A 13062-nucleotide genomic window follows, 5' to 3' on the forward strand; every position below is an offset into this window, starting at 1 on the left:
AGGATGTAGCCTGCTTGCTGGAAGGATGGGACCTGCTTCCCGTGGTCACCTTGTGCTTCAGAACAGTTTACTTTTTATGATCTGTCCGGGCTTAAGTCCTCTAGATTTTTTGCAACAGCAAGGACCATTTGTGCTGTGAATTGTCACTGATATACTTCTGGGATCAACAGCTTATTTCATTAAAAGCACTTTGGAAACCGTCAGCCTGCAAAAACTCATAGGTGCTGCTGAGCTGGGAGGAAGACTAACTGTGCAAAATGCTCTGCAAGTGTCGGACTGCTAATTCTCTGAGAAACGCCATTTCATCAGCTGAATCGTTGCTCTAATGTGCTTATTGCCAGGGGAGCTGCTTATTCCTTTAAGCTTTTGATGCAGCAGAAGAAAGAAAATACACATAAAAAAGAGAGTGTGAGCATCTCTTTGCCTTCAGGCAGTTCTGTATCCAAAAGTAGCTGTAATTGTTAAAAAACAAAAAGAAAAAATATATCTGTGATAACATTGCATGGCTCAAATGCTTGAGACACTAATGGTGACTACTTGAGCATGAAGGATAAGAGATGCAGGAGAGATAAGGAAGGATTTCTTTCTATTAAATTGTAATGATATTTTCAGTGAGAATTGATACAGCTCCCCACGTCTCTCACTGCTTGCTTGCTCTGACCTTGCTGGGGTTTGCTTTGGTTTACAGCTGGAAGCATATCCAGGCTGCTCCAGGGGTATGTGGTTAGTTCCCTGTGGTGACTGGAGTATGTGACGTGAGCCACTGGTTCCCCAGCTCCCCAGGGATTAAAGGGGTCCTCCTGCCTTGGGTGGCCTGTAGCACTGTCCCAGCAGACTTACCCCGAAACACCCCTTGGGTCAGACCTCAGCTCACCCCACGCTGGTGGGTGGCAGTGCCATCTCTTCATTATTTCAGGCACTTTAGCAGAAAAGCCCCCAGAAGCAGTAATTGTGCTGGGCAAGTCGAGCGGTGCCCCGGGGGGTGGGGAGGGGCAGCCGGTGGGCTCAGCAGCGTGGGTGAGAGCTGGGCAGCACCGCTGGGCTGAGAGCGGGGATCTGGCCCCGGGGCAGCGGGCTTGGTTTAGAGGCTGTCCTGTGCTGCTTCTGTTGTTGCCTGCTTGTCCCTCTGCTCCGAGTGCCACCTCTCAGCCGTGGGAGATGCTCGCTGTCCCGGCACACACCTCCTACAAGAACCTGTTTGCAAATCGGCGCCCCACATGCTCCTGCTGCGTAGCCAGAGGCAGCCCTGGAGCTGCGCTACTATTAAACATGCTCAGAGATGGCTGCCAGGGCAGCTGTGGCTGCAGTCACTGGCACAGCCTTGCAAAGCCTGGCCTGGAAGTGGGGTTGGTATTAGAGGCAGCTCTGATGGATCTGGCACCTCTAGCAGCTGTGACTGCTGCTCCCAGGACCTCGGTTAATGGGTCGTGAGCTGGCTCTGTGTTCCTGTGAGCTGTGCTCGCACGTTTGCAGGATGTCTAGACATAAGTCAGTGGGGTTTCTGTGGTAGGCAGGAGGAGGATGAGCCGTGTGAGCCTCCTTAAGTGTTGTTTTTTGTTGTGTGGTAGCAGTAATGGCATGGAAATAGCTGTCGGCATGGGTGAAACCTCCTCAGCCATTCACAGCTGTGTGCTGAATTGCACTGGTGCAGTCATTCTTGTCTGAAACTGCTTTTTCTAATGGTAAAATCGAATCTGTCAACAGGTAATTTCATAAACCGGGAGAAAAGATATCCCATGCAAGAATCTACTCAGAGCAAATGCCTGACTGATGATGGCATGTTTTCCTTCGTTTCCTGCTACAGGAGGCAGCAGATGTTTCGGTGTTGAAATTGAAATTAAATTTGTGACCTTGATCTTTCAAATGCTCCTGTGTTGTACACACAGGAGTAGCCTGGGGCTGGACGCGGCCTCGGTAGGGCATGGGGAGGAGGTGGGGACCGCGCAGCATCTGTGCCACTGTGAGCCTGGGAATACCGGACCCTTCTCAGCAAGGTGAGGAGGGGTTACCTTGCCTGGATATCCTCAGTTTCCCCCTACAGAATAGCTGCCCTTCTGCATGCCTTAATTGCTGGCCCTGGTTTAGGATGGTGTCAGGACAGCTGTGCATTTAGCAGCTTGGAGTGATCCCAGCTATCCCCGAAACTAGCCCCTGTGGTATGTTACAGCTTCTCCCCCTGAGCTTCAGCCTGGCAGTAGAACAGGGAGAGAGTTGAGGAGGGAGGAAACAAAGTGGAAATGGAACCAAAATGCCCTCTTCTGGGACAAGACTTGCACAGAAGTATTAATTGTATGTGTACAAACCTGCTTACCTGAGTGGACAAGCTCAAGAAGAAGCGCTTGGTCTGGGGAATGGTGTCCTGGGGGTCTGTTCCCAGTGGGACCCAGGATGGACACTTTTCATCGTGGCAAGAGCAAGTCATGGAGGTGGGAACCACTGGAAACAACAGCCTGGCCATAGTGGACATGTTTATCTCCCTCCTTGGACAGCACAGCTTGGCTTGTGCTTCACTGTCATCCTGCAGTCTCCTTCCCACCCCACACCGTGTGCGGAGGGTGGGCTTACGGCGTGGGAAGGGTGCCCTCAGCAGGGTGGCAGCGAGTGTGGGCAGTGCTGGGCTTGGGGCATCCGGCATGATGGTGCCAACCCACCTAACACTGTCTCTGTGGTGTGCCCCGGCACTGGGGACAGCCTCGTGGAGGCAGGAAGCCCTTGGGAGATGGTGTGCAAAATAGTCTCCCGTCTTATCCCTAAGCCCTTAACATGGAGTGACTCAGCCTCTGCTTCATCCTGGCAATCGGCTTATCTCTCCGTTTGGCTCCTGGATGCCTTCTCTCTGCTCCTCCTTCCCGCCTCCCTCCTCGCTCTCCAGCCTGATCAAACCAAGCCCCCTGCCTGCGAGCACTCACTTCATTTCTCAGCTGTTCCCTAAATCTGCCGTTGGTCAATAAGCCGAGTGCCCCGAGAGCGGTTATTTCCCTGGCCCCTGCTGCTGCCATGCTTTTCATGGCAGCCTGAGTTTCTATTGCAATTTCCACATGGTTTATTGGCAGAGGCATAGGCATTAGTTGATTAAGAAATGCAATTAAACCCTAGAGCCCAACTTTCTGGGATTGCCGGTGGCAACACATTTTTAAGTAGTGCGTAGGTTTTGGCACGCAGCTGGAGTTTTGGGTTTGCGGGAAGGTGTTTTGGACCTTGATTACTCGGGGCTGTATTCTCATCGCTTTCTGCTTCTTGAAGACGCAAGTTTGCCTGGTACCTGCGTAAACAAACCAGCTCACACACCACACCTCAGGTTTATAGGGAGAGTATCTCTTACTCCATCTGATGATACCCGGGTGGAGAGCGCAGCTTCTCAACTTACCCGGCCATCAGGGTGGTGTTAAAGGGAAATGTAAATATCTTGATACAGAGCTACTCCTCCTGTTGCCAAGCCCAGTGCAGTGCTGCCACATCTATTTGTTGTTCAGGGCTCGTAGAGAGGGTGTTGGTGTTACTACTCTGCTGTGACCCTGATCTGTGATTGCGTGCGCTTTGCTGCGTTTCTGCTACTTGTATTTTTCCCTGATGTCGGGGGATTTTTGGACGGTATGGCCACGGTGCGGTGAAGAAGGTGTAGTAGAAGGGAAACCCTGAATGTCGTTAGGCAAAAAACAGAAGGGCTTTGGAAAAGTTGAATATTTTTCTGGTTTTAAAAAGAAACTCAGTGAAATATTCTATAAAGTAATCGTTCTATGTCCAAAGCAGCATTTTCATGTAAAAAGAAGGTTAAACTGCCCTTGACTTTGACAGGCAAACACTCCGTTGGGTAGGGACAATGCCCAGCTCTCTTCTCCAGCCTCAAGCATGAAGGTCCCTTTATGTGCTTCCTTTACAATGCTTCAATCTTCAAATTGTTTCCAGCACTTTGTGCACTTTCAAGCAGGGGAGGGACTAACCCAGGGAACGGCAGCGTTGTGCAGTGCTGGACAAGGACACTGACACAGGCGGTTCGTGTCTTGCAGCTCTTGGCCTTTCCACGGTCCAGCCATTCCCGGGGCGCGGGAGCAGAGGGCAGCGGTGCCGTGCTGAGAGCCTGCCTGTGTTGGTCACCCCTTTCTGATCACCCCAGCTTTAGCTTGCGGATCCGTAAAACGTGCAGCCGATGAGGCATTAATACAGTTGCTAGCCAGCTGCGATAGCAGTATAGAAAAGCAAGAACTGTTTGGGCAGCCGTTTCTTAGAAAGTACAGAATTTTGCAGTGTATTGTCCTTAGGCAGATTTATGTCCTGCTGCTGGTTTCTCTCTTGCTACTGCACCACCACCAAGACAGAAAATGGGTTTTCAATACCAGCCTCTCTAAGGCTGGGCTGAACTCCCTGCGTGTTGCTGTTTCCTCTGGAAAGGCAGCTTAATTAGTGACTTGATGCTGGAAATGACTTTTCCATCCAGGTAAATGCACAAGCTTTTGCTTTGAGTGCAATGAAGAATTTTAAATATAAAAGCCATTCGCAAACAGTCTGTTTCTGGTTGTTTCTATCAGTGTGAAACACAATTTGGCTTTTCTCATTTGTTTTTATTCCTGCTGTCTGCTTTTCTGCAGAATTGACTTAAAACTTGGGACAAAAGCAGAAAAAAAGCCCTGGAGTTATTCATTTAGGAAATGTCACGCAGCGAGTGAACAAAGGCCATTTTAAATTGAGAGTCCTCAAGGGAGCTAAATACAGGCTTGCTCATTCACTCTAAATTCTCACCTGAAGTTCCATATATCATCAGGCCCTCTGAGTAGGAGAGGATGGAAGAAGGCAGATGGGAAGCTGGCTAATAGCTTTGGCATGCCTTGCAAACCCAGCCCTGCGGGCAGCGCTTGGTGGGGAAAACAGCTGTCCAGCTGCTGCTGGGTACTTCAGGTCTGTGGAAAATACACAACGTCTGTTGCAGTATGTGCTGGTTGTTCTGGGCAGGATAGATGGAAAATCCATCCTAGTATTATTAATTAGAGATAATAAGGTACATGGCTGAGCGGGGGAGCCCCCGAGTGCCTTCTGTGCCTTGGGCAGGCGAGGTGCCGGGGTGGGGTGTCCTGGGACGCTGCCATCCGTGCAGAGCCGTGACGGGGCTGGTGGAGGTGGGTGAGGAGCAGCCTGTGCTGCCTCGGGGTCTTTCCCCACTGCAGCCTGTGCCTCTGTGTTGTCTTGTTGCTTGTTCTCTGTCCCCTGTCCTGAGGGGAGCGTGCCCAGGGTGGCCCCTTGCAGTCACCACTGCATAAAAGAAGGGCAGCAATGGAGCTGGGTTCCCCGTGAGGGTGGGTGTGGGTAACTGCTGGGCCATCACGCGTGTGCACAGGGCACGGGTAGGCAGAGGGGGGGACGTTCACAGCCCGTGCGGACTGGCACCGCTGCCGTCAGTGCCCGTGGTGCTCTGGGGGTTTCTCTCAGCTGCCTGTCTACCCCCAGCGATACACCTGGGGAAGCAGAGAGCTGAAACTGCCAGCAACTCCTCCTCCGTTTTATGGGTGTAATCCTCCCAGGCCATGTGCGCTGCCCCTCACGTAGCCGGACCCTCTCGGTCCTCTAGAGCTGGCATTTCCCTCCTGTGTTCCCCCCACCACCTCTATGCCGCTGGAGCTGCCCCGTCTGGGCAGGGGACACAGTGTGGGCACAGCTGCCCTGCGTTCCAGCTTGCCGTGCATCCCGCCTCTCTCTTCGCCTGCACCGTTTCCTCCTCATGGTTCTGAGGACTGCAGAACAGGAGCAGAAGGGCCCCTTGGGTGGTGCTTTGTCACCCTGCGACACCTGGGGCCGGTGCCAGGGGAGGTGCAATGGGCCTGAGCAGCCTAGCCCTCGGCTGAAGAGCTTAACAGCAGCTGTCTGGACCCCTGGCAGCGTTTTCCATAAACTGGAGTGAAACCTGTAGCTTGCTTTTTTTAGTTATGTTGTTAGTTGCTGACGCCTGGAGGCTGGTTTTCTCTAGGACAGACAGGAGGAGAAGGGCAGTATCCAGCAGAGCTCTGGCAGTCCCTCGTCTGGCCGATACGTTAGCTGGACTCCAACCTGCAGAATGGTCTCTCAGCCCTTGCCTAAGCTGTGTCTCCTTTCCTGAGGCCCACACCTCTCCTGAAATAACATTACTTGCTCCACTTGAGGCATTAACCTCCTTCCGTGCCAGTGCTTTACTTCTGGATTTGTCGTCTGGCTACTGGATGGCATTCCATCTTTCTCTCTTCTTCCGAGTTTTCCTTTCAAAGAGCCAAACTTCCACACTTTCTCAACGTGATCTGCCCTCTCACTCCACCTGAGCCTCTAAATTATTGAAAAACAGGAAAAGACAAAACAAACCCAAATCACGGACGTTGCATGTTTTCCACGCTTCACTGGAAAATGCCCCTCTTGGAAGAATTACCCTGCCTGTCCCCCACCCTGTGCCTGCGGGTAGCTGTGCTGCTCTCTGGGGATGCAGGGGGCATTGCCCACCCCACAGGCTGTGTATCTAAAGCATCCTTCGAGCCACAGCCAGCACTGGCTGTTTTAGGCACGGGGAGACAGACAAGCCTGGGGAGCCACAGCTAAACCTGCACTTCTCCCGCCTCTGCATTGCTGCAGGAGGGGACAGCGCTGGTTTAGAGCTCTGTCCAGGGTTGTCTAGAGGCATCTCCAGAAGGGGCTCTGTCCCAGGGTGTGTGCCCCTCGCTAGGGGAGTGGTGGGAGAGCTGGTGGCAGCAGCAGGGACGTGACTGCTGTCAGAAGCGTGGAGCTGCCACCACCTTTGTGCAGCGCTCAGATGCCACATAAATGACTGTTCCTATTCCTCTGCAGGTGCATCTGGTCCTGAATGAAGGGAAATCCCTGGGCCTTATGATCCGAGGAGGGGCAGAATATTCCCTGGGCATCTACATCACTGGTGTAGATAAAGGCTCTGAAGCAGAGAGCACTGGCTTAAAGGTACGAGTGACCCCAGAGTGGGCTGGGGTGGGAAGTAGAGCTTCACACGCTGGGGCTGCAGAGCCACGTCGGCATGTAACTGTGGCTGTTCCTATCCCTCTGCCCCTGGCTCAAGCCGAGCTCTCAGTGGAAAGGTCAGTGATGGCTTTTCAGGGCATGTTATTTGGGCGTTTTGGATACTAAGCTTAGGGGGAGCGAGGTGGTTGTGAAGAGAAAAATGCAGTCTTACAGTTTCTGCAGTAGGTTGTACTTGCTTTCTGCCTTAGCACGCCCCCACGCCTGATTTCTCCCCTTTGAGAGAGCCTGGGGATGGTTTGGTGTAGATATCTAAAAGTGCAGCCCCGACCTGGCAGGTGAAGAAAGTCACTCTCACCTCCCTGAGCTGGCAGGGGAGAGTTTCCTATTAAAGATCCTGGTCCTGTGCCCTGTTCCTGCGTCTGGCATCCAAATCCATTATGTTTGGAGGTAGTGTTTTGCACAAGGTGCTCTTAGCCTGCCTGCAAGGAATGGTTTAAATGCTGTGATGAGAGGCGGACAGGCTGGCTGAGGTGGGAGCAGGTGCCTGCTAGTTTCCTCCGGCAGCACTGGCGTTCACAAGGATCGTGTCTTAACAGGCAGAAACAGCAGGATCACCCTCAGAGCAGAGCTGATCTATCAGCAGCTTAACTTGGTGTGACCTCCAGCAACATCAGGCTTCCTCCGTAGTCAAACAGGTTCCTAAAGGATGCTCTGTGGTTTGGCTGGGCCCTGCTGAGGCTGCGCTGGTCCAGAGCTGGCTACAGTTTTGCTGCAGACCTCTTGGAAAGCGAGATCCTACATCTCTTTCATCCCACCATGTACACATGCACAAAAATCACCTCCGAGCTCCTCCAGTCTTCCTGAGAACAGGATGGGACACCCTGGGACCTCAGCTGTTCTTGGAAGGGGCATTTGGGGTTAAAATGTTATGTGTTCTAGGGTGTTCACCAGTAAAATAAGTTGAAAAAGAAGCCATTGGACTTTGGGTGTATCTCTGTGCTCCTCGTGAATGGAGCATAAACTCCTCAGGCTGTAGCATTTTGTTTCATCACTCAGGGTTTCTTTTCTGATGTGTTTTTTCTCTTTGAATGATCCAACTCCCTGGAATCACATTGTGCCCTTTTGCTTCCTCCAGTGCAATCCCATGGGCTCTGAGGGACAGTTCTTTCACTGCTCCTTGTGTCGATCAAGACTCAATGGATGTTAAACTCCCTAATGTTCTCTCTGTCCGCTGAAAATAGTGCTGGACTGCTGTGGATCGAGGGGTAATCCGCCCTGATCCCCTCTCTGTATTGTGGAGTGATAACATTTCTCCATTGGTCGGCCCTGGAGAGTTTAGGGCTAAGCCTTCAGCTTTGCTCTGGTGGCGTCATAAAGTCACTTAAATCTGTTGAGGCTGGTAGCATGGAGTGGGTTGGACAGTCGGGTGGAGAGGGCTGTGATTCGGGCTGGGGCAGATGCAGTCCTGTCCCTCAAGTTGCTGTGGCACAAAATATTGCATCTAACTGGGCACTGAGGTCGAGCAGGGCTGCCCTTATAGACAAGGAGACATTTATGGGGGTAACGCAGCCACTGCTGAACTTAACTGGCTGCTGCAGGCTCCTGTTTTTCACTGCTGGCTCTTTTTGCCATAGAATGTAAATGCTGAACTTGAGGGTTTGGGTCAGTCCAAGCTTTTGTCACTCTCTCAGGTCCTTAGCAGGGAAAAAGGGGTTTTGGACTCTGCCATATGAGAGGGTCATTTGGGCACTAGGGACGAAGAGCTGTGGGAGCATCCTAGGGAGGTGGCTGAGTATTTCTCAGGGCAGCAAGAAGTGAGAGCTGCTGCTGGGAACTCCCTGCAGACCATCCTCTCGCAGGGTGTACATGCCCCCTGTGCTGCCCACCTCGCAGCTGCTGTGCCTGCACACCCCACCAGGGCACGCAGCCGTCCCCCAGGCTGTCAGCCCGTGCTTGGTCAGGGGTGCAAGGTGGTGGTAGGAGGCAGCAGAGACAATGCTCTGGGACACGAGGGTTTCAGGACAGATGATAAGAGGCGCAGGACAATTTGTTCCTACCTAATAGAGCTGGAAAGAGAGGGACTGGCTGGAGCTGCCCCGGGCGTCACACGGATGACTTTGCTGAGTCAGAGGACCCGCCGTCTGAAGCAAGCCTGTTCGTTCCCTGCTGACCCTGTGCCGGAGTGTCAGACTCCATCTCACAAACACCAGAAGCCTGGAGGATTAAAGGCAGGAAAAGAAGTTGCATTGTTTTCCTACGGTTCTTTCTGTTTGTTTCACGTTAAGTGCTTCCACGCTGCTCCAAATCCCTCTCTTCACTGCACAGGGAAAACTGCCGCGTTTCTTGGGTCAGTCCAGGTGCTGGTCAGCTCAGCACACCTAATGTCACACTGCAGTCTCGCACACGTAGGAGAAGTCACAGCAGCATTTACACAACGCACAGCTTTACCCTGCCACCTCTCATTTCATACCTGCCAGGAAGGCAAGACAACAATTGCGCACACGCTGTAGTAAAGCACACAAAGTGGTGCGTGCTGCTCCCCTCCGTCCCTGCGGAGCCGGGTGCCTGTGCCACCACAACTGTTTGCACACCAGAGCCTCTGCTTATTGATTCTTTATATCTCTCTCTCCTTGCTGTTCTGTTTTCTAGTAACTGATTTGTGCACGCCAGCAGGCCGATGCTTTCCTGAATGTCAGGCTTTATGTGATTTCAGATACGCACAGACACTTCCCACCCTGATTTGTGTATGCTGCAGGCTGTAAATTTAGAACTGCTTGGAGGTTTGGAGATAAAGAAAGGCCTTTTATGTCCTGCTGTTAGACACGGTAGGGTGTAGATTGCATCCCCACGCTCCCTGCGCTGCTCCAGGTGGTGGTGGAAGGGTTGCAATATCCTGAAGAGGGAAGAGCTGACAGGTAAATGTGATTTCCAGGCGACTCGTTGCTCTCTAAAATAGAAAAATTGTGGATTTTTTCAATGTGGGCGCAACCCAGCCTTGTCGGGTCCACGGGAAGGTTCCTGCTGACTTCCCAGGCAGCAAATACTTCTGTGGGTTTTGCTGCTTGCACTGAATTCGTTGCCAGAACTGTGTGAGTTGATTCTGCCAGATTTTTCATTTTAGGTAAAACCTTCTTGCATCTGTGGCACCAAATCAGAATTTTCGAATGTTCTAATAACACATTTTACACTTCCTTTAAATTTTTATTAAAGGGTGAACAGCATGGTATTGAAAGCCAGTCAAAACCAAGGAAGTTTATCTTGGGCCCAAAAGCCAAGCTGGCTTTTACCTGCTACCCAAACAGGGGCCGTGGTCCCAGAGGAGCTGAGAGTCCCAGAGGAGATCCAGCCCTGCTGATGCCGGTTTGGGTACTGCTGCTCTGCTCCCTCTGGCTCCATGGCCACGAGGCAGAGTGCTCTGCAGGTGCCAGCAGAAAACAGGCTGGATCACTGCAGTCAGTCAATAATTAAATATTCATACTCTTGGCCTTGGTGGTCTTTATGTTTATTCATTCGTGAAACTTCTGACAACGTGTTCCTTGGCACGTTTTAAAATAGGCTGCCTCGATGTAAAGTTCTCAGACTGAAAAGGTGCAGGTGAGCAGAGGACTGCAAAGGAGGAACGTGAGCCAGTCTTGTTTGCTTTCAGCTTCTGTCCTTCCTGCCTCCTGCGTGACGTTTGCAGCGATGCCGTACAGGAGCTGAGCTTGTTCAGCTGCCATTCGTAGCTCTGCTCATCCCAATTTCTTCCTCAGTCATTTTTTCTGATAGTGTATTTTGTCAGGGTTTTTTTAAGCCACTTTCTTTTTCTCTCCTTGACCTTCAGATCAGAAATAGCAGATTTCAAGTAGCTTTCTTTGAACAAACAACTCAATATTGTGTTCCCAGCCTGAAAGCCGAAGTAAAAAGATGCTACCACAATCCGTGTACATCCATATACAAGAGAAGGAAAGAAAAAGAGAAACTATAAATAAGAAGAGGTGAATGATTTTACGTCATCAGGAGCAGTCATGAAGCTGCCTCTTGAAAACTGGCTTGTATTTTGAGGTCTGCATGTAGAGAAGGATACTGAAAAAGAAAAAAATTAAAAAATGCTTTGTGGCTCTCTTGGAGTCTGGGGAATAATCTGTGTAGTGAGAAATTCCAGGGGGGGGCGCATGGTTGTGCTGCACAAGATGTCACCTTTCCACTGGAAGCACCGTGCAGCAGTCCTTCAAGCAATGCCACCTTTATGGGGACAGACGTTACTTAAATTGCTCCTCTGCTGGGAGGCGACCAGAGCCCTCCCTGCAGCTGTGCCGAAATCACCGCCTGCTCCAAGAGGCGATCTCCTGCCCTGTATGCTTCCATTTCCAGTCAGCGTCTGCTTTGTTCCTCGTCTTTGTATTGCAAGGTGTTTGGGGAAAAGAACACGTTTTCAGACAGCACTGGGCACCTGCTGTTCCCTTCCCTTGCTCTCAAATCCATCTCTGATCCTTCCAGCAGGCTGTGTTGGCCTCGTCGGACACTGATCATCTGCCCCGACCCGTTTCGCTCCTGGGGAAGCTGAGTACCTCCCTTATTTTTCTGCGGATCTTAATTTGATTGTTTCCAAATCGATTCATGCTTTTTCCTACCCGTATTTTTAATTTCTTAAGGTCTGCTTTTGGTAATTATGTGTGCTGGAGAGAGACTCCTTCTACTTCAGTGGTATCCACAAGTGTAATTTAACCTCTCTTCTAGCACATTAGTGGCATTAAATAAGACTAGTGCTAGTGCCAAACCATTTGGCATCCTATTAGCCCTGTTATTCCCAGCTCAATTTGGTGTCATTTAACATTAACTCATGTTTAAAATCTCTCACCTATTTTTATATCTGTGTGACTGAATTTCTCCCAGAGCCAATTTTGATTATTTTTAAGAGACTTGAGTGCTCAGAACCCTTGTCTTAAGCCCATTTAGTTTCTCTTGACTGCACCTCCCTTTCCCATGTTACTCTGTCATAAGGAAGAGAAGGCAAGCTCATCACTGAGGTGTGATATTCCTGAACTCTGTTTCTTGTCCGCAGGCTGCCACCTTTTGCATATCGTGTTCAGCCCCTGCTTTTCAGGGTAGGTTTTTCCCTAAGAAATGAGAATAATTCCATTTTCAGAAATGATCAGGCACTTAGCAGGTCCTGTTGTGTCCACCCACCATTAACTGAGCGCAACTGAAAACTTGTTCCTGAAATATCCAGGGTAATAATTTTTGTATGTTTTGTTATAACTTTTTTTTTGTGTCTTATTATTAATTCTTTTATTCTGTGCTGGTTTGGAGCTGTGCATACAGCAAATAATTTGCCAGCGTCAATGTTTGGTTTAAAAGATGGTTCTTCTGCGTCGCTGCAGTCTTTTGTTACCTTCCCAGTTGTCCTCGACTTTTGGAGGAAAAAAATAATAATTATCTACGTTAATTAGCAAAAATTCCTTTCCAGCTCTAATAAGAGCCTATCATCAAGATAGGCTGATTTGCAGACATTTGGGCTGTCCGGTGATTCCCTTATCTGCCCTTCACCAGCAATTATTTCTGCAAGGTCTTTTTTCCCCCCTGCACGAGGTGCTCAAAGTTACCCAAGTATTTTGTGACTAGTTGTTCTCACACAGTGTTAATACTCCGGCAGCCCCAAACAGAGGTGGTCTGGTGCTGGGCACTCTACTTAATGGAGCACAAGAGACCAGAGAACCATGAAGGACTTTGAATAAATATTGAGGCAGAAATTAAGGACAGATGCAGGTGAAGTAGCTTGTCCAGGGCCCCTCTGACCTCCGTGATATGGCAAGGTTTCTTTTGGTCCACTCTTGAAAGGAGAAACTGAAGAAAGGTTATTAAATCTGTATAACCATCTTGAACAGAAAAATCATGACAGTTTAATCCCTGATGCAGAAAACTGTTACAGTTTCATAATTGCAATAAAACTATCCAATCGAATTTGGATTTTCATTGTTTTGGTGGTGCCGCAGTGAGCCCAGTGCTCCTTATTTTAGCAGCAAAATCCACTCCATTGGTTTGCCCAGTGAATTAGAAGGACCTGAGAGATGATACTCATTACACCTGAATGTCTGTTTCTCTTGGCAGTTCAGCCACTTGCATAATTTTCCCTTTCTG

The 13062-nt window shown here is 50.2% G+C and overlaps 1 protein-coding gene across 4 annotated transcripts in view; it reads left to right on the top strand.

Moving 5' to 3' along the window:
* The window catches only part of WHRN (whirlin), a 54804-nt gene that overhangs the window by 22276 nt on the left and 19466 nt on the right, over positions 1 to 13062 (top strand). For 3 of the 4 annotated variants that reach the window (XM_055792250.1, XM_055792255.1, XM_055792270.1), the window contains exon 3: positions 6799 to 6924. The exons of the other annotated variant lie outside the window; for it this stretch is intronic. In XM_055792250.1, the coding sequence (XP_055648225.1) occupies positions 6799 to 6924 (126 nt within the window). The remainder of the gene's footprint in view (positions 1 to 6798; positions 6925 to 13062) is intronic. 4 annotated transcript variants of the gene reach the window in all.

This window comes from Falco peregrinus, chromosome 1 (genome assembly GCF_023634155.1).
Source record: "Falco peregrinus isolate bFalPer1 chromosome 1, bFalPer1.pri, whole genome shotgun sequence".
NCBI lineage: Eukaryota > Metazoa > Chordata > Aves > Falconiformes > Falconidae > Falco > Falco peregrinus.